Source organism: Vipera ursinii (assembly GCF_947247035.1).
Source record: "Vipera ursinii genome assembly, chromosome: 1".
NCBI classification, from domain to species: domain Eukaryota; kingdom Metazoa; phylum Chordata; class Lepidosauria; order Squamata; family Viperidae; genus Vipera; species Vipera ursinii.
The window spans coordinates 277,020,106-277,044,521 of NC_139512.1; the positions used below are offsets into that span (position 1 = coordinate 277,020,106).

At 37.8% G+C, this 24,416-nt stretch overlaps 1 protein-coding gene across 1 annotated transcript in view; it reads left to right on the plus strand.

Moving 5' to 3' along the window:
* TULP4 (TUB like protein 4) overlaps positions 1–24,416 on the plus strand; it is an 85,421-nt gene that overhangs the window by 35,249 nt on the left and 25,756 nt on the right. The window contains exons 2-4 of the mRNA XM_083371172.1: positions 1,112–3,368; positions 22,263–22,391; positions 23,931–24,092. Of these exons, the coding sequence (XP_083227298.1) occupies positions 3,117–3,368; positions 22,263–22,391; positions 23,931–24,092 (543 nt within the window). The 5' untranslated portion in view covers positions 1,112–3,116. The remainder of the gene's footprint in view (positions 1–1,111; positions 3,369–22,262; positions 22,392–23,930; positions 24,093–24,416) is intronic.

Here is a 24,416-nt window from a genome sequence, read left to right on the forward strand (position 1 = left end):
TTTTGCTGCCTCTGGCACTGGGTGCCTTGAATGTGTGCAAGGCATCATGAAATCTGAGGATTACCAAAGGATTTTGGGTTGCACTGTAGAGCCCAGTGTCAGAAAGCTGGGTTTGCATCCGAGATCTTGGGTCTTCCAGCAGGACAATGACCCCAAACATATGTCAAAAAGCACCCAGAAATGGATGGCAAGAAAGCGCTGGAGAGTTCTGAAGTGGCCAGCAATGAGTCCAGATCTGAATCCCATTGAACACCTGTGGAGACATCTTAAAATTGCTGTTGGGAAAAGGTGCCCTTCCAATAAGAGAGACCTGGAGCAGTTTGCAAAGGAAGAGTGGTCCAAAATTCCGGGTGAGAAGTGTAAGAAGCTTATTGATGGTTATAGGAAGCGACTGATTTCAGTTATTTTTTCCAAAGGTTGTGCAACCAAATATTAAGTTAAGGGTGCCAATAATTTTGTCCGGCCCATTTTTGGAGTTTTGTTTGACATTATGTCCAATTTGCTTTTTTTCCTCCCTTTTTTGTTGTGTTCCAATACACACAAAGGGAATAAACCTGTGTATAGCAAAACATGTGTTCCTGCAATACTTTTCTGTGAGAAATACTTGATTTTCTGGAAAAAATTTCTGGGGTGCCAACAATTTCGGCCATGACTGTATCTAAAGAATAGTTTACTCGATTTTCCAATATTATGCTTAAATTCAAATAATATGGAAATGATTTTAATATTTGGGGAGCTAATGATGAATTTTATGTTAGCAATTCCTCAAATGTATTTTGGAAGGATGGGGAGAAAAGACAAAAATAGGAACTTTTGACCTTTCTTAAATGTTGCATGTTTTTTGCCTAAAAATTATCTGAAAGCTAGTTATATTTCACTGCCTTCACTATTTAATCATACTCCATCCATCTTTCCTTATCCAAAAAAACCAAATTTATGCTCTTTTTTTGTTAAGTGTGTTTGCTATTTTTTGAAATCAGCATGAAATATTGGAGTCACAAAAATCCTAAATTTAGACCTGTGAATATGACTAATCGAGGACTTACTCGATTGGCATTGTCCCCTGATATTTTGACAGGCATGTAATTTATTTATTTATTTTATTTTACAGAATTGAAAGCATCCAGAGAATCCAGACCTTGAGTGAGAAATGACAACTGCCATAGTTAAATGGTGAAGCCAGATCTAGTCCAGTTACCAATTTGAAGGTGTGATTATAATAACATATGTGTCTCTGTGTGGGTCCTTATACACACCTACAAACCTATTGCTGCAACCATTCAAATTGGTTGTTGCAAACGTCAACATTTTTGCGATTTATGAAAGTGATCGCAAGCACCAGCATAGCAACCTGACAGCATGAGGACCAAAAATCCATGAAGTACCATCTGCTGCTAGTGGTCAGCCTCCCAAATGATCTGCAGCAAGTGAAGAAAAGAATTGCAAAAAGTAAACAGAGCTAAACAGTCTCTGAAGAGAGTTAATGGCACCAGAACACCTAAGAAAGTGATAAAGTTTGAGCAGCAAATAGAGTGATATTGTCATTCCCAGAGGAGGAATTATGTGAAATTATCACGTCTTTTGCTGTATTAGAATTGGAGTCACTTGGATTTAATACGTTTGCCAATTAAGAAGCGACAGATAATTTTACAGTAATGATTAAAGAAGAACAAGCTAAGGGGCAGTGGGAAGACTCTCAAGGTTGACCTTCGGTTTTCATGCTTGTATTAAATTTGACAATGGAGCATGCTAGTTTTCCTTATCTGTTCCTTGCTAACATGGTACAAATACAAATAAATATTTGATCATCAACATTACTCAAAGCTTTTGGAACACTTTAAAAATACACTCCACTGCCACAAATGCATTGGTTAGAATGATGCATTTGAGCCCCAAGGAAGCCCAATAAGGAAGGAGCCTGTTGAAGAACCAACGAAGCAACGTGGAGAAGGTTTTTTTTTATTAGCCCAACATTTATTCTGAACTGGCCATTTTGCCTTCTTTTTTTTTTAACACACGATCAGTAAACTAAACAATCTGCTTTTAATTCTGATTCGTGTTTTAGCATTGAGGATATAGACTTTCCATCAAAAGGAGAAAGTCAACAGCCCTCTGTCTTGGAGAAGGCTTCATAAGTCACCCAGGCCAACTTTCTTGCTTTAAAACCTTTAGAAAGGTTTAAAAAAGTTTTAAAAGAAAACACCTGCTAAATGAAAAGACACCTTTGCTTTTATGCCTGTGCGCGGCAACAATTTGTGAGAAAGCAGGCAAGGCAGCTTAATAAATTGGGTCACCTGCGAAGGTGGCAGGAATGCCACCGGCTGCCAAAGAAATGGGACTTCCTTCGGATTGCGAACGGTCTGGGCGGAACGGTGAGCAGCTGAGTTTAGAAAGGGCTTTTCCATCTGGCCTGGCACATTGCTAGCTGCACCGAATTCTGGCTTGTGGTCTTGCACAGTCTGTGTGCCTTTTCTCTCCCCTTTATGCAATCTTTCTCAGCTTTAGCAGCAGATGTTTTGGTCTGGTGGGAATAACATGCCAGAGGGTGGATTTGGGGAAAGATAAATGAATACGCACCATGTTTGCAAGTCCGACTGGAGGAAATCTTTTTAAAGCCTTAAGTTACTTGAAAACCTACACTTCTGCAAACTTTTGTCTCTGGAATTGTGTGATGCTATACTGGAAATCTCAGGCCGCATGGTGGTTCTGTCCAATTGAGCAAAAAGACGGCTCGCCATTTCTTTGAGCTCCTCTGCTGCGGTAGCTGTTTCTCCAAAGGACAAGTGTACCCCCTCACTCCACTGACTCCGAATCAAGATGAGCCTGACTGATTTTCATTTTTTTAAGTGTTACATTTTCTTAGCCAACTGTCATCATATTTTATAAGGAAATTTTTCACTATGCATTTGGTGGATATTTATAAAAACTGATCTTCTCTTCTGCTTCACACACACACACACACACACACACACACCGCCCTCACGTCCCAATTCTGATCTGTCTTAAAACATTTGGTCCTATCAGTAGAAACTACAACTACAAAGAGATCTATTTATATTTGCTGCACTAGACATAGTACTTTCTTAACGTCAAAAGGGAAAAAAATACAACAAAGCATGTACGCAGCAGTGGAACATGGGCCTGTTCTCTTCAGCGATTCCAACATCCTCTGCCTCTCATGGAAAGGCAGGGTTCCAAAAAGTGAAAAGGAGAAACCTGTATGCCGGAGGCGATATTACGAGGAAGGCTGGCTGGCCACAGGAAATGGCAGAGGAGTAGTAGGCGTTACCTTCACTTCCAGCCACTGCAGAAAGGACAGAAACACACCCCAACGAATCAACTTTAATTTAAGAGGCCACAACAGTGAGGTGAGTAAACTCTCAACTGCTAACGTTCAATCTAGGAAGTAGAACACTACCATCAAAAAACACAAGGTGGATAAAGGACAGCACTTGGAATGCCGTTAGGATAGTTACATGGGTTGATGGTTTTCTTTGGCTGTGTTCGCCCATTAAGAGTTATCCCTACATACGAAGTCAAGTACAATTAAATGGGTTCTACTCCTATATTTTTAGGTGTTATAACTTTCTTTTTTTTTTCCAAGAGGGCTGGTTGAAAAGTTAAACTACGTTTAACATTAGAGTAATTATTTAAAACAACTTAAGTTGAAAACCTATTTTCTGGAGTTGGCTTCTTTAACGTATCACGAAGGTTTGCAACACATTGAACTATAGTTAACTAAAAGTGCAAAGGAAATGTCCACTGTAAATGGGATAAGAAGCTGTTACTTGAATTACTGAAAAGTATGTTAAAAGAAGAGGCAACATGAATGAAACCTGGTTGGGTTTTAAGTAATGGAATTTTATTTTTATGGCAATAGGCATATGTTCAACATTCAGATGTGTTCAGACTGGAATTCCTAGGAATTCTGCAAGTTGATATTATAGCAAATCTCAAGGATAGCTAGATGGAAAACTAGAATAAATATGATTATGTGTGTCATGGTTCCGACAGATGAAACTCTTCAAAAGAACTTCAAGGCATTGTTTACCTTAAAGAATCTTTTATTAGAGAAATAACGTATTGCACTACATAGTCGAAACCAAAAACTAAATTCCCCTCCCCTGTATGAAAAGTATCAAAGCACAATTCCCTCCTCCAATAAACAGTCATAAATCACATTTCCCAATTAGCTTCAAGCGTGGGCTTTCTCCCCAGCTCTCTAGCCCGCCAAAACTCTTATCAACTCTGGGCCCAATGACCTTGGATTCCCACGGCTGAGTTATTATTGTTATGACTAGCTGGACTCTCATCCACATTCCCCCTCCCAGCATCAACTAACTCTAAAAGCAATAGAGAAAAACGGCTGCATTTCCATCTTTTGTCAAAGTAAGAACATGCAATGTTAACAGCGTTGACATCATGGTTATATAAGTAGATGTGATTTATATATATGGTTGGTTTAGAGCAGGGGTGTCAAACTTGCAATGTCACTTGACATGTTGCGATGTATCGCGATTTCCCCCCCATTGCCGGCAATGGGGTGGGCGCGGTTTCAGCTTGACGCATCCAGCCTATGGGCTGGCAGTTTGGACACTCCTGGTTTAGAGCTTTTAGTTTATATAGGACTATAGACCCTGCCCAGACATAATGGGAAGCATTGCTTCTTCACTATGTAATATGCACACCTTCTCCTTTCCTCTCAGGCATATCAGACATTTTTGCCTGAGCAGAATTCTAGTTTGTTTAAAACTTGAGACGCAGAAGAAGGGAAGAAACTGAAGCTCATTGTTGCGTATTGACAAAGCTGGCAAGTGGAAGGTGGTGATCTTTATTATATATATAAGATGATGGTTGCTTCGGATGGCAGATTGTCCATGATGCAAACACATTTTATTAATAAGAATGAATTGTAACTGTACAACATGACATTTGAGATTGCAGAAATGGCCAAAGGACAGCACACCGCCAGCGGGCAATTTTCATATAGTTCTGAGAAGCTTCTTTTTCCATTTGTCAGATTTTAACTTGCTTCTTATATCTGAACCTTTGGGCTCACACCCTTGCTGCTGCTTCTGTTAAAATCGCAGCTTGCTTCTGCTTCCTTTTTAAAGGCAAAAAGCGAACAAAAACCATGGTTGCTTGGACTGCTTAAAAAATTCTTGGGAAGAGCCACATTTAGAAAGGAAGTGTCAGATGTGGATGAACAAGGTTGAGTCAAATAAACAGAAGGCAATCAAAATAAGTATGTCAAATTGTAGTCCAGAACCATGGATAGCTCTGGTGAAGTTATATGTTGTATGTTTTCTTAGTAGGAAACAAAAGCCAAGTGGGCAGTTATACCTAATTGATAATAACACCTTATCCAATCCTTCTGGAGAAGCTGAATGATCTTTTAAAGCACCTTTGAATTTTCAGACTTCTAGGAAAGTGGCAAAGTGTGATCTCTATCTAGGATATTCTGCCATTCTTATTAAAGAGACTGGTCTGTGTCTATTGTTGTGAGAATCATGCCCTGCACTTGGAAAGGTATGAGATGCATAACAGCTTATAATACTTGAGAACCTCAGTCTGAAATTGGGCTAAATGGTAAGGATTATGAATTTAATTTAGAGGGACAAAGTTATGAGGAATTTGGTAAGGAAGGCTGAGAATGAGGATAGGTTAAAATGATGGCTGGTTACTCACTAGGGGTACTTGCATTGTGAATAAATAGATATTGTTTATATCTAGGGTTAGGAAGTGCTGGGGACTAGATCAAGAAGCAACATACTGCCTTGGGATGGCTAACTGCACTAGATATAGAGCCTGAACTGTCGTGTTTCAGTGTAATATTGATTTTGTATTAATCATGGTCTATAAGAAATATAATAATCAGGTTTTATAGTTGCTAATCATAGAGAGACTGTGGCATTCTTCTTAGATTTTGGGGGGGAGGGAAGCACATTTGTTTTTTAATATGCCATTTCCCACAATTTAACCACAGTTTTTGTTGATTTCTCTGTGCCTAGAAAATCAATCTGTCAGAGTAAAACGTAGTGTGGGGTTAGGCATATGTCTTCCCAGTGACTCCTGTCTACATGCAGCATATTTTCTAATTTCAGGAATTAAACCAAAATTGTTAGTGTGCTGAGTAAAACAGAAGAACTAATTTGCTTTTAACTTCTGTTCATTTGTTAAAATTGATTTCTGCAGCCATGACTTGGCATTCATTTCTGCAGGATACAATGAGATCCTGGAGAGAGCTAGTGAAGTCTAATTAGTTGGAAATCTGTTGTCTCTCTGTTATGTGTAACTTGTTTGAGATATATATCTTGTCATTTAATGGCAAACATGGAAGAATATAAAGGTCACCAGAATGTCAACTTTAGGTGAAAGTTTAGTACGAAAGCTGAATTTCTCATCTATGTTATATGGAATAGATATTGCCTTGATTAAACTGACTTACATTATAATACATCACTTGAATAGTTAAGGGCCCAAAAATGATTCGCAAAATAACTCCTCACAAACCTGGAATAAATTTATTTTCAGTCATAGGTGAATCTTTTTATAGGATAGGGGTGTGTGTGTGCGTGCGTGTGCGCCTTAGGAAGAAAAAATAAACAAAAAGGTCTTTTCATATTCTGTGTACAAGTAACAATTGGACACTTTGCTCATCTCTTAGGGAGTAACTGGGTGATGCTCGTAAAAGTATAGAAAACAGGATTTTTTTTAAAAAAAGTATGCTATTTCTAGTTCCTTAAAACATGCAGGTGATTTTTGTTTCATCCTGCACTTCCACTTGTGCTGATAGAATGTCCTTCGATTTTGCAAAACAGATTTTTTTTATTTTATAAGAAGATATGAGATACACATAACCATAAATTAGCTCATCTGTACTTCTAAACCTATGTATTTTCTTTAATGTTAAAATAGCAAGTTGACTGGTGTTTGTGTGTCTGTATGTGTGCAGGTATCTTTCCATTGTATTTTAAAACATAAAATAGAATAAAAACTGTGCTTTACAGATTTAAAGTCTAGATTCATACCATAGAAAGCAAATGGAATAAGGGATAAAGACAATAGTTTTGGCTTTGTTTAGTAATGTTATTTTTAACTGATTTTAATGATATCTGTTTTAGTGTTTTCTTGAATGCCAAACGCAGTACAGTTCTTTCAGATGTTTTGTTTTTGTTTTAATCTTTGATTGTTCAAAGATTTATATAGAGTATAAATCAAAAACTCATGGGATAGAGACTAGAGTAGAGTAGTGGAAAAGTAACCTTAAATCTATGCAGTATCTGTGTGATGCTACTTTGAAAACCTTTGTTTAATAGGAAATCACTGTTTACATACAGGCCTACTAGATCTTCTTCGATATAGGCCTATTAAATCTCTATAAAGAATACTCCTCATTTATAGAATATTTTTCCAAATTATTTAATTTTTCAATCATAAAACTCAAACCAAGTAATTGAACCTGTACTTCATTCTCTGTAAATCATAGTTATACTTCATCACAGGGGAAATGCATTAAAACAATGTATTACAAATCTTATTACAATTTAATATATGAAAACAATGTGGCATATTAAAAATCTTCCAAATAAAATAAATACTTTAAATTAAACAATCACCCAATTTCAAATGTAGAAGTGCAGTCTTTGATTTATTGCATATAATCCGGAGGGATATTTTTTTTGTTAAGCTGCTTCAAGAAGATGTTTAAAAATAGGATGAAATATTTTTAATAATGCCACATAAATTCAAATTATATTGGTTATTATTTTGTTTAACAGATTCCCAGTCTTACTGGACAAAAGCCAACATTAATTATTCACCTGCAAATGTTATCACCATAGAGAAATGTGGAAGGATTCAGATAAGTTTATTCAGGAGAGATATCATGAAACAAGATGCAAAACCTGAAAAGCAGACTTGGCTTGAAGGCCTTAGAATAAATTACTCTCAGTAATCCATCCAACACAATCTGGTTTTATAAAACAATATTAAGCATTGCATATTACTAATTAGATCTTTTGCAGCTGCCCCTCTTCAAAAGACTCTGGGTTCCTTGCAAAATATGATTTAAAAGAGTAGCTTTATTATTACCGCCTGCCCTTTCTTCTCCTGCCCTCAGTCTCCTTCCAGACCATAGAACCCATGCTTTCGCACACGCCTCCTAGTCTACCACCAACTCATGGAAGTCCACTCCATTAACCACACTTACTCTTCAGAGCAGATCTCAACACTTCCTCAACTGTTCCTTCCCCAAGTATTCGGGAGCCAGAAGAATGGTTCACCATATGCTACCCATAGCCTGAAGCCCATTTCCATTCCCAGATCCCAACAATTATGGACCCAAGTTCAAAGTAGGTGTCTGATCCCAGTGTGCCTTATGCCAAACTAAACAGAAATCCTAGCCACTGCAAGCTTTGCTGCACTACCCCAAACTCCAGATTAATTCCTTAGTTCTTCACTTCCTACTATACTTTAAAATACAAATATTAAAAATGTGTGCATGCGTGTGAGGGAGAGAGAGGGGAGGAGAGGAAGGGAAGGAGGGAGAGAGGGGGGGAGAGAGAGAGTTTTATCCACATTCTGGACCAAGAGTCTCAGCAAACAATGCCAACAGGAAATAGGTTTCAAAAGAAAGAGGATCTCTTATTTACCCCAAGTTCTGTCAATCTGAAGATTGCCTATACCCAGCAACCTACATCCAGATAAGCAAGGATGAACACCAGACAAACAATCAAGCAGAAAACAATACCCAAGGAACTACCAAGAAGAAAATCACATCCCCACCAACACTAGCAGGGAAAGCTACTGTAGCAGGGCAAGCTACAGGGAACAAACCTCATACTATTTAGCACTGGTGATACCTAGTCAGGTAATGAAATGTATGCAAGCAAACAACCAGGCCCAGAGAGCACCAAGGACTCTACAGACTCCCAATTTTCTTGGCATGTACAGTCCTATCATGGCCAAGCATGGCTTGAAATTCCTACTGGAATTTTTTGGCAGGTGTGTACACATGGCACACTTGGTTTCATGGGCATTTTGTTGTGATAAATTTAACTGCTCATTTTGTTTCTTTTTATTAATCCTAGCTGAAGAAATATTGAAGGATAGCATTTGATTTATGTCATGGAATACCTCTTTAACTTGTTTCACTGTCAGTTTTTCTTCCCTGGAGTTTGAAGAGTTGGAATTATTGATTCTTTTTCATTCTTTTTTTTTCTTTAATTAAATGATAAAAGCCTGCTCTGAAAACATGATTCATTCCATCATTCTATCTCCTATTAAGAATTCCTTTCACAGCTGTGTAGCACTTCAAACATACAGGTGGTCCTTGGCTTATGTCCATTTGTTCAGCAACCATTCAAAGTTATGATGGTGCTGAAAAAAATGGACATATGACTGGTTCCTGAAGTTCCAGCCACCATGGCATCCCTGTGGTCATATGATCACAATATGGGTACTGAGGTGCCTGGCTCACAATTACATCACATTTATTTGTATAACTCCTTTACAGGTTTCATTATGCTTCCATGGTGGCACAGCCATGTCTTTAAGGCCTTGCAAAAGGCCAGTAGAGTTTTGGCTAATTTGACATCTGGAGGGATGATATCCCACAGGGTGGGTATCATGATAGAAAAGGCTCTCTTCTGGATTCCACAGATGCCGTTCTATAGTTGATGGGACCTGAAGCATGTCTCTCCTCCTAAACCAGGGGTAGGCAACCTCAGCTCTTTATGACTCATGGACTTTAACTCCCAGAATTCCTGAGTCAGCTATGCTGACTCAGGAATTCTGGGAGTTAAAGTCCATGGGTCATAAAAGAGCCGAGGTTGCCTACCCCTGTCCTAGACCAAGGGCTCCCAACCTTTTCTATACCCTGCACCCCTAGAATGCTTCTGGTATATTCTCGCACCCCTTAACAAAAGTTGGAAATAACGGCAACAATTTATACATATACACTATAATTTTGAAAACTCAACTTTTCGCACTCCAGGGAACCCCTGTCCTAGAACAAATGCAGATTCTAATCCATTGCAAAGACAAGCATTAATTTTTTTCCATTGATTTTCTTATTTTCTGCATTTGCTCACAAGGCTAAGAAGCTAAGTGGTATGATGAATAATTATATATTTCACATACAATTCTCAATATGAAAAATTGACAAATTATATCCATTCATGTGGTTCAAAACTGCAAATGAAATATGGTAGAATGTGCAATAAAAGAAAAATGTGTTGGCAGAAACAAAACTATTGCAGAACTATTATGGTGTTTTTTTAAAAAAAATTCTTTTCTCATCAGTTTAATAGTAACTCCAGAGGGTAAGTTGATCTACCTTTGTTTCTCCTTTGGCTTGCAAAAGAAATATTAAGGTTTTCATACTATGATGTGGCATCTAACTCACAGTGGGAAACTTACTTTCTTTCACTTGCTAGATTAGTTATTGGATAATGGATTTCAGTTTGTGAATATTCAGGTGCCTAATCACAGAAGGAAATGTGATAAATTGATTAAAGTGAAGATGGACAAAAAGCATGATGTTTCTAACCAAAACTGAAGTGGCTAGAAATTGCAATGTTTCCCCATGATATTTGTTGTTGTTCAGTCACTAAGTCTTGTGCAATTCTTCATGACCTCGTGGACCATAACACGTCAGGCACCCCTGTTCTCCACTGTCTCCCGGCGTTTGCCCAAACTCATGTCCACTGTATCAATGACACTAATCATCTCATCCTCTGCTGTTCCCTTCTCCTTTTACCTTCAGTCTTTCCCAACATCAGGATCTTTTCCAATGAGTCCTTTCTTCTCATTGGATGGTCAGAGTATTTGAGTGTCAGCTTCAGTATCTGTCCTTCCAAAAGACAGCCAAAATCCCCTTTAGGATCCCCATGATATAGCCTTCACCAACTAATCGAGAGTAGAAATTCACAGAATAGGATATGGAAGTTCTGTGGTTAGATTTTTCCCCCATTTCCTTTCGGCTTAAAAACAACAAGGTGTCCCTGACTGAGGTTCCTATTAACGGGGGATACAAGGAGACATCAAACATATATTTTAACCCCCCCCCCACTCCCCAGCTAATAACAGATAGATTGGGAAAAGAGCACAGATATACGTAGGAGTAGCTTCATTCCTACTTGGGTTCCCCTTCATATCTCTTTTTTTTAAATGTACAAAAACATCTAATCACAACTATTCTACCTGACCTCTGGTTTTGTGCTTTCAAAGTTGATTACATATTGTTATTCCTACAGCAGTTGGCAGCACCTAGCTAGCCAATAGTGACTGATTTTGAAAAACTAAATAAGGGTCAGAATTTATTAGTATTTGGGTTAGAGACCAGTAGAAAATCTCAGGACTTCAGATTAGACTGGGAAATTATTATTAAAAAAATTCCAGAAGAAGGAAATGGTAAATAATTTCTTTATTGTTGTCAACCATATGGATGAGTCCATTTAGTCATTAGGAGGCAAACTCAATTCAAGAGAGGTTTGCCTTCATGATTACCTATTGTACTTGTTAGGATACCAAGGATCTAGTTAACTCATCTGGTTACTTGACAAAGGCATCAGATTCTGCTAGAAGGTCTGGTAATGTAGTCCTGCCTTATGTGGGAAAAAGCCAGAGAAGAAATAATTTGGGGAATATTAAAAAGGCAGAATATATTTCCCCAAAGGAATAATGGAGAAGATCTTAAACAAAGACAGAAACCAGCCCCCAGAAATCAGCCCCCAGCCACTAGGCAGAGGCCAGCTTTTAGAAATGCAAACTCAGTAATCCATTCAGGAAGGTTGGAGCCAGGAAGCTAGAAATTAGGAAGACAAAGGCACCTAAAATCCGTATAACCCCACCCAAATTCTATGGATAGGAGACATAATAGGATTAACTCACCAATACCAAAAGGGCACACTCAGACTCAGGTCAAAGTACATGACACAGGAAATACAAAGCCTCAAACAGAAACAGGAAACAACCTCAAGAGCCCCAGAAGGTATAAAAGCCCACCACTCTGCTCCATGTGGTCAGTCAGTTTTTCCAGAGCCATTTTTCTGTCTGGCTCTCCTCTTCAATAAACTACAACCTTCTTTCTAAAGCAGTCTCCATTTTGATTATTCCCGGCTTGGATTGGACCCTGGTGAAGATTTTTCTTCCAACACTTGTTTTTATTATTTTCTGAAATGTTCAGGGTGCTAGGAGTGATGGGAAGACAGCCACCTCTGATATGCCTGCTTCTGTGCTGGTCCAGATCCAGAAATGCTGTTAGATGTCACTTGGAACTTCTTTAGGGCAATGATATTCCCTATTCCTTCAAATGGAGTATCAGATGTGCTGAAACCATCTTGCTTCACACTTACACTATGTGGCTACAGAGGATTTGGTTTAGAAAACACACATGTTTTTCAAAAGCCCAGATGGATGATTACTGGAGTTGTTTGTTTATATTTTAGAGCAAATGGTTAAAGAGCTGCCAGAATCTCAGTCAACATTTGAGGGGGGTGGGTGGGATTATAGTTTAGCAAACAACAGCCATATGGTAGTTACCTCATTTTAGAGATGCTGAAGTATGACTCTTGAATCTAATACTAGTTTTACAAAAAACAGATAGCAAAAAGAAAACTACCCACAAGCAAGCCAGATCTTTTCAGCTGAAAAATTATATATTTGGAAGTTCATTTAGAATCAATTTAATTGCTTTGCTTTGCTTTGCTTTGCTTTGCTTTGCTTTGCTTTGCTTTGCTTTGCTTTGCTTTGCTTTGCTTTGCTTTGCTTTGCTTTGCTTTGCTTTGCTTTGCTTTGCTTTGCTTTGCTTTGCTTTGCTTTGCTTTGCTTTGCTTTGCTTTGCTTGTGGAGAGGCTGCAAGAGAATACACGTTCTATAGTTGTTGGGAAGCAGCATGTTAGTAATACAATTCATTTCCTATTCATTTACATGAAGTAATTAGTTGGACTTTCAACCATTTAAAGAAATCTTGATCAATTGGATTGGTTAGTTTTAGTACAGTTGCAAGAAAAAGTATGTGAACCCTTTGGGATTACATGGAGTTTTGCATGAATTGGCCATAAAATGCGCTCTAAATGTCATGTAAGTCACAACAATAGAAAAACACAGTCTGCTTAAAATAATACTACACAAACATTAGCTGTTGTCATGTATTAATTGAACATAAGACGGAAACATTCACAGTGCAGGGTGGAAAAAGTATGTGAACCTTTGGACTTAATAACTGGTTGACCCTCCTTTGGCAGCAATAACCTCAACCAAACGTTTCCTGTAGTTGCAGATCAGACCTGCACAACGATCTGGAGTAATTTTGGACCACTCCTCTTCACAAAACTGTTTCAGTGTAGCAATATTCTTCGGATGTCTGGTGTGAATCGCTGTCTTAAAGTCATGCCACAGCATTTCAATCGGGTTGAGGTCAGGACTCTGACTATGTCAGTCCAGAAGGCATATTCTGTTCTGTTGAAGCCATTGTTTTGTTGAATTACTTGTATGCTTTGGGTCATTGTCCTGTTGCATCACCCATCCTCTGCGGAGCTTCAGTTGGCGGACAGATGGTCGTACGTTTTCCTGCAAAATGTCCTGATAAATACTGGAATTCATTTTCCCATCAACAATCCGTCCAGGCCCTGAGGCAGCAAAGCAGCCCCAAACCATGATGCTCCCTCCACCATGTTTTGCAGTGGGGATGAGGTTTTGATGTTGGTGTGCTGTGCCTTTTTTTCTCCACACATAGTGTTGTGTGTTTTTCCCAAACAACTCAATTTTGGTTTCATCTGTCCACAGTATATTTTGCCAGTAGTGCTGTGGAACATCCAGGTGCTCTTTTGCAAACTTCAAACGTGCTGCAATATTTTTTTTGGACAGCAATGGCTTCCTCCGTGGTGTCCTCCCATGTACTCCATTCTTGTTTAATGTTTTCCTTATTGTAGATGTGTCAACAAAAATGTTAGCATGTGCCAGAGATTTCTGTAGGTCTTTAGCTGACACTCTAGGATTCTTCTTTACCTCATTTAGCATTATGCGCTGTGCTCTTGCAGTCATTTTTACTAGGGAGAGTAGCAACAGTGCTAAACTTTCTCCATTTGTAGACAGTCTGTCTTACCGTGGACACATGAACATCAAGGCTTTTGGAGATACTTTTGTAACCCTTTCCAGCTTCATGCAAGTCAACAATTCTTGATCGTAGGTCTTCTGAGAGCTCAGACAGTACTTCTTGAGACCAATAAACCCAAAACAGGTGTGTGTTTTTAAAGGGCAGGACAGCTGTCAGCAACACATCCAATATCATCACACTGATTGGACTCAAGGTTGGCTAACTCCTGACTCCAATTAGCTCTTGGACAAGTCATTAGGCTAAGGGTTCACATACTTTTTCCACCCTGCACTGTGAATGTTTCCATCTTATGTTCAATTAAAACATGACAACAGCTAATGTTTGTGTAGTATTATTTTAAGCAGACTGTGTTTTTCTATTGTTGTGACTTACATGACGTTTAGAGTGCATTTTATGGCCAATTTATGCAAAACTCCACGTAATCCCAAAGGGTTCACATACTTTTTCTTGCAACTGTATTCTTTACTCTACCTTCAGATATTCTCCCAATTAGTAGAAATGCTTCTGATTCGACTGAAATTCTGCCTATAACATGCAATTTGAGCTTCATATCTGCTGATTTTCTTTTATATAGCTGTTATTAGCTGCTTTATTATTTCCATGATACACAGACACACACGCACACACACACACACACACTCAAAGCACATAGGGAATATTTATTGTTATGTAAATAGTGCTTCTTCCTCCCTTTCCACCCCTGCCCTCCCCCCCAAAGTGGTTGATTTTTATAAAATAACCTCAATCTAGGTTTGCAGACTATCTTCAAAGCTACTACAAAGCATCAACACAACAAAAAGAAAGAATGATAAAGGCTTGGTCGGAAGCACATGATCAGTTCACTGATCTGTATTCTAACACAAAAAGGTCTAAAGGCTGTCTTTTTTTTTTTTTTTTTTTGAAACCAGTCAGGCATATGTAGGAAAATCATTGCAATATAACCCTGTATGCCCATCCTGAAGAGTTATCTCTAGAGAATCAGCTTTGTTAAGAATTTAACAGCCACTTACAAATATTAAAAGTATAGCTGCTTCTTTTCTTACGATGAAAAGTTAGTATATTTTTACACTAGTCAGTAATACCGTTCAAGAAAAAAATGGCTTGCCTTACACAGAAGTGCAATTAAGGTACTGCTTTGATAATGATGACATGCATTTTATATAATAAAAGCTGTATTTGACTGCACTGACATTTGAAAAAGCAAATAAATTCAGTAGGTTTTCTTGCTCTGGAAGATCATTATTGTAGTAAAAAAAACCTACTTGGCCTGGTTTGATTTTTTTCCCCTTCAAACATCCATACAGTAATAAAGCTGTGACTTCCTGCAGATACCTTTATCTTAAATATTTTCTATAGGTTAATGATTGGTGCTCTGGTAATAGCTTCTACTTCTGAGGGCAATTATCTACTCCACACTCCCTAGCGTAGCTGATGAGTAACATACAGTATAAGCTTACCATACTACCGGTAATGATTCCAGTTTTGAATGCTGCCACCTCCAGTTAAGGCTGGGAAACATGCTTTCTGTGATTCTTTTATAAATAAAAAGAGGCATTTCTGTTGGTGAAACATACAGGATAGGGATGGATGGCTAAAGCAGGGATTAAATTGGCCTCATTGTTTAAAGATATATCACGCAATAAAACTGTTCTGAGAATTTAAAAAAAAATGCAACAAGACATGACTTATACTTTTGTCAGGATTTGTCTGTGTTGCTTTTTAAAAGTCTTTATGAAACACTAACTTACGGACAACGAAAGGCTTAGCAGAATGAAAGAATTTTGCTCTAGGAAAGAGATTTGTGTTTTTGATGTAGCTTGAAATAGTATTCTAGACAATGTCATAAATAAACCCGGGATGTACTATATAAAATGATTATAGCTTAATTATTAATTTATTTAGTATTTTATGCATTTAGCCTTTCCTAGAAGAGGCTTGGGGTTATCTGCTTGGGATTCTCCCATGTTGCCTTAATAACAATAACAGATGGTAATTGCGGTGTTAGCGATGACCTTTATAATTAAAGAGCTCTTTAAATGTTGTTTAACCTTTATTCCTCTTTCTTTCTATAGTGCCACATTGGCTGCAAAATTGAACAGCTTCTGATTTATATTTAATAGATGTAGTAATCTTTACATTGTTGTGACTCAATGATGGTTTTTATAGTTTTCACTTCCTCATTCCACATCCTAGCAATAGGAGTGAGAAAATCTTAAAACACATTTTAAAGCCCATGCAACTTTTAAAAGGACAAGGTCAGTATTTCTCAACAAATAATTAATTTAGCATTTGACTGTAAAAACAAAATGTGCAAGAAGGATCACATGCTTCTGTTATGGTCAACCATGCGTTATGATGTGCCCTGAGTTATTTGTTAAGGAATATTTAATGGGTTAAGACAAAATTGTGTAAGAGTGACAGTAATACTTTTTTTTCCAATGTAATGACCAGAGACAGTAAATTCTTTTGTTTTTAGACTCCTGAAATATTGCATTATCTTTATTTCTTAAGCTGAACTTGCTACTCTGTATTAGAACACAATAGAATTGCCTGTTCCACTATTGAGGTTTCTAGGCTATATTTGGTTGTGTTTAGCACTGATTTTTTTTTCTTAGTCAAGGTAACCTTGAAATATTCCCGGGAGTTCACAAAAAAAGAATGAAAAACATGTGAACAGGTAAAGATGTACATGTGCCTCCCAAGATATTGTTAAGTAATAGCAATTCAATTACTGACAAAAAGCTAGTAAGAAATAGAAATGTCAAGTGTCTGCTCAAATCCATATGTCACAAGTGGGTTACAAGCCACTTGGACAAGTTACAAGCCCTGATAGATGTACCTTTGTTGCCAATGTGATGTGTCTGTACTTAATATTTTGACTAAATCAAACATAGCCTTTTTTCCAAGTAGTAGACTTCTTTTTCTTTCATAACTACAACTACCATCCCTGTGAATAATTAAGTCTGGAAAGATACATTCTTCTTTATCGGAGTTTTATATTTAATCTGCACATGTGAGTCAACACTCACAGCAGGTAACTCCACCTTGCCTTGCCTTGAAAAAAAAACCAAATAGGTTCATATCTGGTCTGCCTTTAGATTGGAGACTACAGCATCAAGAAAATCTTAGGCTAGACTAGAAACTGAAAACCATCATCCTGGTGAAAAGCGGCAGCAAAATGAATGAATGAACCTTTATTGTCAAAGTACAACCATGTATACATTGAGATTGGCCCCCACCCCCAACTTACAGTGACACAAACCCTCCATCTTATTACACCATGTGAGCTAATTGCACAACACACCGGCCTCGCAAGTCAATCATGCATAAAGTTTATAAAATTATTTCCCGTTCAAAAGCCTAACAGCCCATTGAAAGATGGATGTCTACATTAAGCCAAGTCCTAAGCTCAGCTCCAAGAAATTGTTTCCTTCAGAAAGGGAATCTTTAGGAAGTTACACTGGTTGAAACTGTTCTAGGAAGGCAACAGGAAACCTTGAAGAAAAGGAAAGTATTACTCAGCAGCACTGTTTAAAGTGACTAAAAACTGAGCAGGACAGTTGTCTGCTGGACCATAATGATGAATTTACCAAATACTCTACTGGGTAAAATAGCATACATTTGCTTGGGGTTGAATGTATGTATATAATTATAATGAAATATGGGATGATTTTATAAAAACAGTCTTGGTGGAAGGCAAAGGGGATAAACCTGCTCAAGAATATATGTTGTTTTGGAGGGGAAAAGGGCACAATTGAAATATAATATATATTGTTAGTTGTTATGTGAGAAGAAATATAGGCAATAAAAATGGTCTCCAGGGGTGTGGGTGCACTGTAGTAGTTGTACTTTTTTATACTGTTTTTTATACAGATTTATATGTGTTATGTTTGTATTATTTGTATTTGAATAAAATAATTTTGTTTAAAAAATGCCAGCTGGGCAAACCACGCTGAGATGACAGAGCCTTCATCCTGAGAAATTATCTGAGATTGGTTTGTGCCTGTGGATATTGAGGCAATCGATAGGGATCTCAGTGCTGTTAGCTCTGCTACCTAGAGGTTAGATGCCCTACTGATTGGTGAAAGTGGCCATAGAGCTGTCAGGAGTCTGGATGCAGGCAGAGGTAAATGCATTTTTGAGTGAGAGTGATGCTGTCAAGCCCAAAGGTGACAAACCCAAGGAACAACAATCACTCGGATTTCTGGAAAGAACAACGCTAGTAGGGTCATGCAACAGAATTTTGAAAGCCTGTCAAAGCAGTTCTTCAGCTCCCATTATATTTATATCAATTATAAGGCAGAATTGTTCTCTTTATCTGATTTCTCTCCCCTCCCTTGAACTAAAATCTGTAAACGATTAAAATCCCTCCAGTAACATTTTGCTCTCCCCTGCATGTTTTTATTTATTTAAAATGTTTATGTAGCTGCCCATCTTTCAGACAACTCTGGGTGGCTCCCAATAAAATCAAATTATACCCAGGTTATAGACATTCCATCACACTATCTTTCCTTCAGCCTCACCCCCCACCCACCCCCCGCACACCTCTAAAAGCACAGAGAGTGATATTGTCAGAATCCATTTATATCACATTTCATAAATGTCCTCTACTCCCCTGCAAATATGGGCCAGGTATCTCTGCAAGGTCAATAGACAAGTTTGAAATGGAAGACACCACCAAAGCTGGAATGTGGCCCACACTCCCCAGACTTATTTAAGTCTAAAGCAGCAAGTTGTGAGGCAGAGGAATGAGGAACCTTCTTCCTGTTGTTGGAAAGTCTGGCAGTTCAGGGAGACAAAGCTTCTGCAGAAATTTCAAGTGCAACTGGCAAACCACTTTGGGTATGTGTGTACATCTGCCTCTGTTTCACACAATCTCTGTCTAATCTCCTGCATCTAGAACCTAGGATATACCGTACTCCACTTTATATTCCTCTTCCCAATCCACCAGAACTGGGGGTAAGATGGGAGTTGATTAATGCAAGGGACAAGGAGGCCCTACCCATTCAAGGACAGAGTGGTGTACCATCAGTTGTATTTTCATAGAAGCAAGCAATTGTGCCTCAAAGCCCACCTGAATGGATGAAAGGAGAGTGACAGCTTCATGAAATTCTGCTGCCTTCTTGAGCATCAGTTGCCCATTTATATACAGCCTCAGCCAAATCCAGCAGCTCCTGTAACTGGAACTGTGCTCCCTGTCTCTTTTGGAGAAAATTGAGGCTTGAAATGAAATCTTTGTTCGTTTCATTCACTCTTACATCATAAAATCTTATTTCAAGACCCTTGTCGGTGATGAAATGGTTTTCAATTAGAAACATATTTTGGAACTGGCCCAGCGTGAAAACAAATCCCAACCCATGTGCTGGATTCTCCTCTTGCTACACAAGGTTTTTTCATGCTACTGTTGTAGATGCCCTGGATATATGCTGTCAGATTTGATCAAGCATTTCAAGCATTTCATCCAATGGGCAGAGACTGAGTAACACGGAAAAATTATGTTACATAAAGCAATCCAGCATTTGAACTTATTATATACAACTAGAATGGTTTTGTTCAGTCTGCATTTGCAGCCCACTTGCAGAACACTTCATAGGTATAAGGTGTTGCCATAGTTGGTTGGTTTCTCTTGAAAAGAAGGACAGATATAAGTCTGCATAGCTTTCAGTTTCTGACAATTTTGTGAAATCCAATTAATGATATAGCAGGAATACTTTAAGAGTTTTCAAATACAATAAAATGGGGTGGGGGTGTTGAATATGTCACTACATTGAGGCATGCTGTCTAATGCTCTTCAAGTAAAGACTGTGAAACATGAAAGAAGGTGAGGTGCTTGCGAAGTGACTTCTCTTTAAATTAATAACATTCCCCAAAACTCACAAGAAACTTTCCTAGTAAGATGTTAGTACTTTGTTATGAGGAATGCATGTTTGTCAAAGGATGTAAGTGTCAAAGGATATAAGTTTTACATTTCTGCACACACTTCCCCATCCACATCCTGACAGCCTCCAGACACTTGTTCATGTTTTTTCCCCAGCTCTCCCATCTGACCTGGGAAGGAGATGTGTAATTGAATATCATCTGCATATTGAAGATACTGCTTCCTGAATGAATGGATGACCAGGGAAAGGACTGGTCATCTGTAATGAAGTGCTTGTGGGTCTGATCTTCTGTCTTTGCCACAACCATCATCTAGTAATAGCAATAGCACCTAGACTTATATACCACTTCACAATGCTTTACAATCCTCTCTAAGTGGTTTACAGAGTCAGCATATTGTCCCCAGCAATCTGGGTTCTCATTTTACTGACCTTGGAAGGATGGATGGTTGAGTCAACCTTGAGCTGGTGAGAACTGAACTGCCAAACTGCTGGCAGTTGCCAATCAGCAGAATTAGCCTGCAATACTGCATTCTAACCTCTGTGCCACCACAGCTCTTAAATTAAGCTCTTAATCTAGACACACCTGTTCAAGTGGGAGCAATACCATCATTGCACAGTTATCACAGTCAGACTTGCAAGATTCAATTATTAAATTCAATCTCAATATAATAGTTTTCCTGTGGAGATGTTTTCTTGTTCTGGTCTACCTAAAGGGTAGATCCCTAAATGACTGCAACCAGGAGTGCTGGGATTGCAGTTGTTGAGCAGAGAAACTTAACCAAGATTCCAGTCCCAATTATGGTAGTTAAGTGTGGATTATTAATTTGTAAACAAATTAAAGGCCCAGACAAACTTGGAGTAATTGTCAGCTGTCCCGGTTAGGCCAGACGGGAAATACAACTAGATGAACTAATTCTACTTTATGGTAATGCTACATTAACAGAACCTTACAAGTTGGAACGTATAAACTCTCTATTAACACTTTTAAGTGTTTGATCTATTAGTGCAGATCCTTCCTAAGTTTCCTTTTGTACCATTAAGCCACCAGGGGATCTTGACTCTCTTATCTGTTTTCTAGGCAATATCTCTTCCCTGCTTTCCTCACCTTGCTTTACAAATGGAATATTAGGATTTTTGTCGATAGGATTTTGGAAATAATTATATAACTAACACCTTCATGGGAACCCATTTGTGTAGTCTATCCTAAGTCCAAACAGAAAGTTGATGATTTCAGAAATTGAACACTAGAGGGGACTGATGATTCCAGGCTGAAAGGGAAAGGAGAAAAAAATGAAAAGCCTGACGCTTGTCTTTGGTCAGCCTTGGAATTTGCAAAATGACACATTGACTTTTAAAATATTTCAGGAGATTTTTGAAGAATGGGGGACAAAAAACAGTAGCTTTAATCTTAGCAATAATGTATGCTTCTATGAATAGATTATGTCCAAATGATATTAAAGCAGAAATTAGTGATGTCCACGAGAACATCCTGGAAGATTTACAAGGTAAAGAGATAAAACAAATTTTGCCAGAATCAGAAATATCAGAACATAAAGAATTTGCAGAAGTAATGAAAAATGGACTCTGAAGCAGAAAACAACTAAATTGGAAATATGAATAACAAGCTAAGAAATTGACTTGGATAAGGAGCTTTTATTGGACTTAACAAAAGAAGTTGATTAAAGTTCTGAAGAAATAATTGAGATGAGAAAAAGCTACATATTAAAAAAGTTCTTTAGTTTCCATTTTAAAGTGTTGGAGAGAGTTGAACTATATTAAAGGTAAAGGTTCCCCCGCACATGCGTGCTAGTCGTTTCCGACTCTAGGGGCCGGTGCTCATCTCTGTTTCAAAGCCGAAGAGCCAGCGCTTGTCTGAGGACGTCTCTGTGGTCATGTGGACGGCATGACTAGACGCCAAAGGCGCATGGAACGCTGTTACCTTCCTGCCGTAGTGGTCCCTATTTTTCTACTTGCATTTTTACGTGCTTTTGAACTGCTAGGTTGGCAGAAGCTGGGACGAGTAACACACTTACTCTGTTACGCGGCACTCGGGATTCAAACTATATTACACTTGTGTTAATGAATATTCTTAGTTGCTTTTTCACTGGCAGAATTTTTATGGTGAAGATTTATAATTTTTGTAATCCTAATTTAAAACCTAATATTTATTTATTCTTCATAATAACTGAAATTCTAATAAAGTGTCTGTTGGCATCCAAAATAAAATTTGAGGGGGAAAAATGTGTTTTCTGAAATATTAGGTGGTTCTTGTTCGATGGAATGAACCATTCCAGAAGCTGGCAACTTGTGATGCTGATGGTGGAATATTTGTTTGGATTCAGTATGAAGGCAGATGGTCTGTGGAGCTTGTGAATGATCGTGGAGCACAGGTTAGTAAACACCACTTGGTTTGGCCTTGGGAATTGTCTTGACTTTGGGGGAAAAAATAAAGGGGAGAAAAACTGCTTGGAGAAAGTAGGAAAATGGAATTGTTCAGAGAAATGTTTTAACTGAAAAGCATGTAAAATTAGCATATTTTCTATAGCTTTCCCTGAGGCAAGTAGCAAAAGGACAGTATGCTATTTCTGGAATACAATTTGAAACAAATGCTTGTGGGTGAATTACCACAAGGACAAATGGAGCAAGAGACTGAGTGTACTGGAGTCTTATGCTATTTCCACTCTGTCTTTATGGATCTACCTACAAGTCATTGATAACTTTTCTCTAAACAATAATTCAAATGCCAATGAATCCTTTGTTACTTCAATTTTAAATAGTTACTATTCCAAGTAACATTACATGCAACTCTAATGCTAATCCTAGCATATGTTTGTGATTTCTTGGCCAGGAACATAGAGTGAGTTCATAAATTTTATTTCTCATTATGGTATTTAGGCTATAGATTCTAGCATAGTAGAACAACGACTAATTGGTAAACCAAGGCACTAATTATCACCATTTAAATTAATTTATTTATTAAACTTAGTTCTATACTGCCACAATCAAGACTCTCAGTGGCTTACACAGAATATATCATACACCTTAACACATCCATGCTACAATTTTATAATCCAATAATTATATAAATAGTAACAATAAAAGCAGAGCAACAAAACAATCATAATCATAGAAAATAAAAATAGATTCCTGCCTGAGCAGGGGGTGGGACTAGAAGATCTTCAAAGTCCCTTCCAACTCTGTTATTCTGTTATATACTGTTATAGATATAGCAACATCATTCAGCTCTCCAAAATAGTTCAATTTTCAGTAGTTGTTTTTTTAAAAAAACTCAACAATTTAAATAAATCTATGCCATGTAAACTCCCTGGATAAGATACCTATAACGTGAATATAACTGTAATACTTGCTCCCTGAAGGATATAGCGAAGAGCAGGATTTTAATTACCCACTTGAATAGGCTGATGCCCTGAGCTCAGAGCATTGCAGGGATACCTGTCATGTGTCTTGTTAAACCCCAATGTATTCAGTAAATTATGGTTAAACCATAGTTTAGTATAAAATTCAAATTTCATCTTCATTTGTTTAAAAAAGGTAAAGCAATCTAAAATACTTAAATGTTAATCATTTTTAAATCTCATAAATTTCAGTACGAAAGATTAAGTGCACACCTACATATTCTAGTTAGTTCAGATTTTATCTTTGATGAATTTAATCTGGAGAATATGGGTAGATTTTTTTAAAACTTGAATTATAAAATGATATAATATGTTGGCATTGCCAAAATTTTGGGCATTGAAGATCCTTACTTGTGGGGTTTTTTTTGAGAGAAATTTGATGATCTTGTGAACTAGAGATCTCAGAGAATATGGATGCTAATGGATTGAATCTGTATTTATTTTTCTGTGTTGTGCGCTTTTAAAAAAGGCAGAAATACACAGTCAAAATAATATCTAATCTTATATGTTAAGGTGAGCGATTTTACATGGAGCCATGATGGAACACAAGCACTTATATCCTACAGAGACGGATTTGTGCTGGTTGGATCGGTCAGTGGACAAAGACATTGGTCTTCAGAGATTAACCTGGAGAGTCAGATCACCTGTGGCATATGGACACCTGATGATCAACAGGTAATTTTCCCCTAAAAGCAAGAATAGCATCTGTCTTTTATTGTTAACTATTGATTTTTGCTATACATAACACAGGAAAGCATTGGATCTATTTGGGTTCCTCAGGTATATGAAAAAATATTTCGTGATAATACAAGTGGTGTGCTTATAAACCCCCCTGTATACATCAGCTCGATCTGCTTAGAATGTTGGAAGTTGCTTGAGATTTGTGAACATATTTAGTCAAGCCATGGCAATACTATCTTCTTCAGTGTGGCTGACAGTGCACTTCAACCCCTTTGAGCCGAGCAGATTATCTCATAGTTGTAGGCAAATTGGCAAATA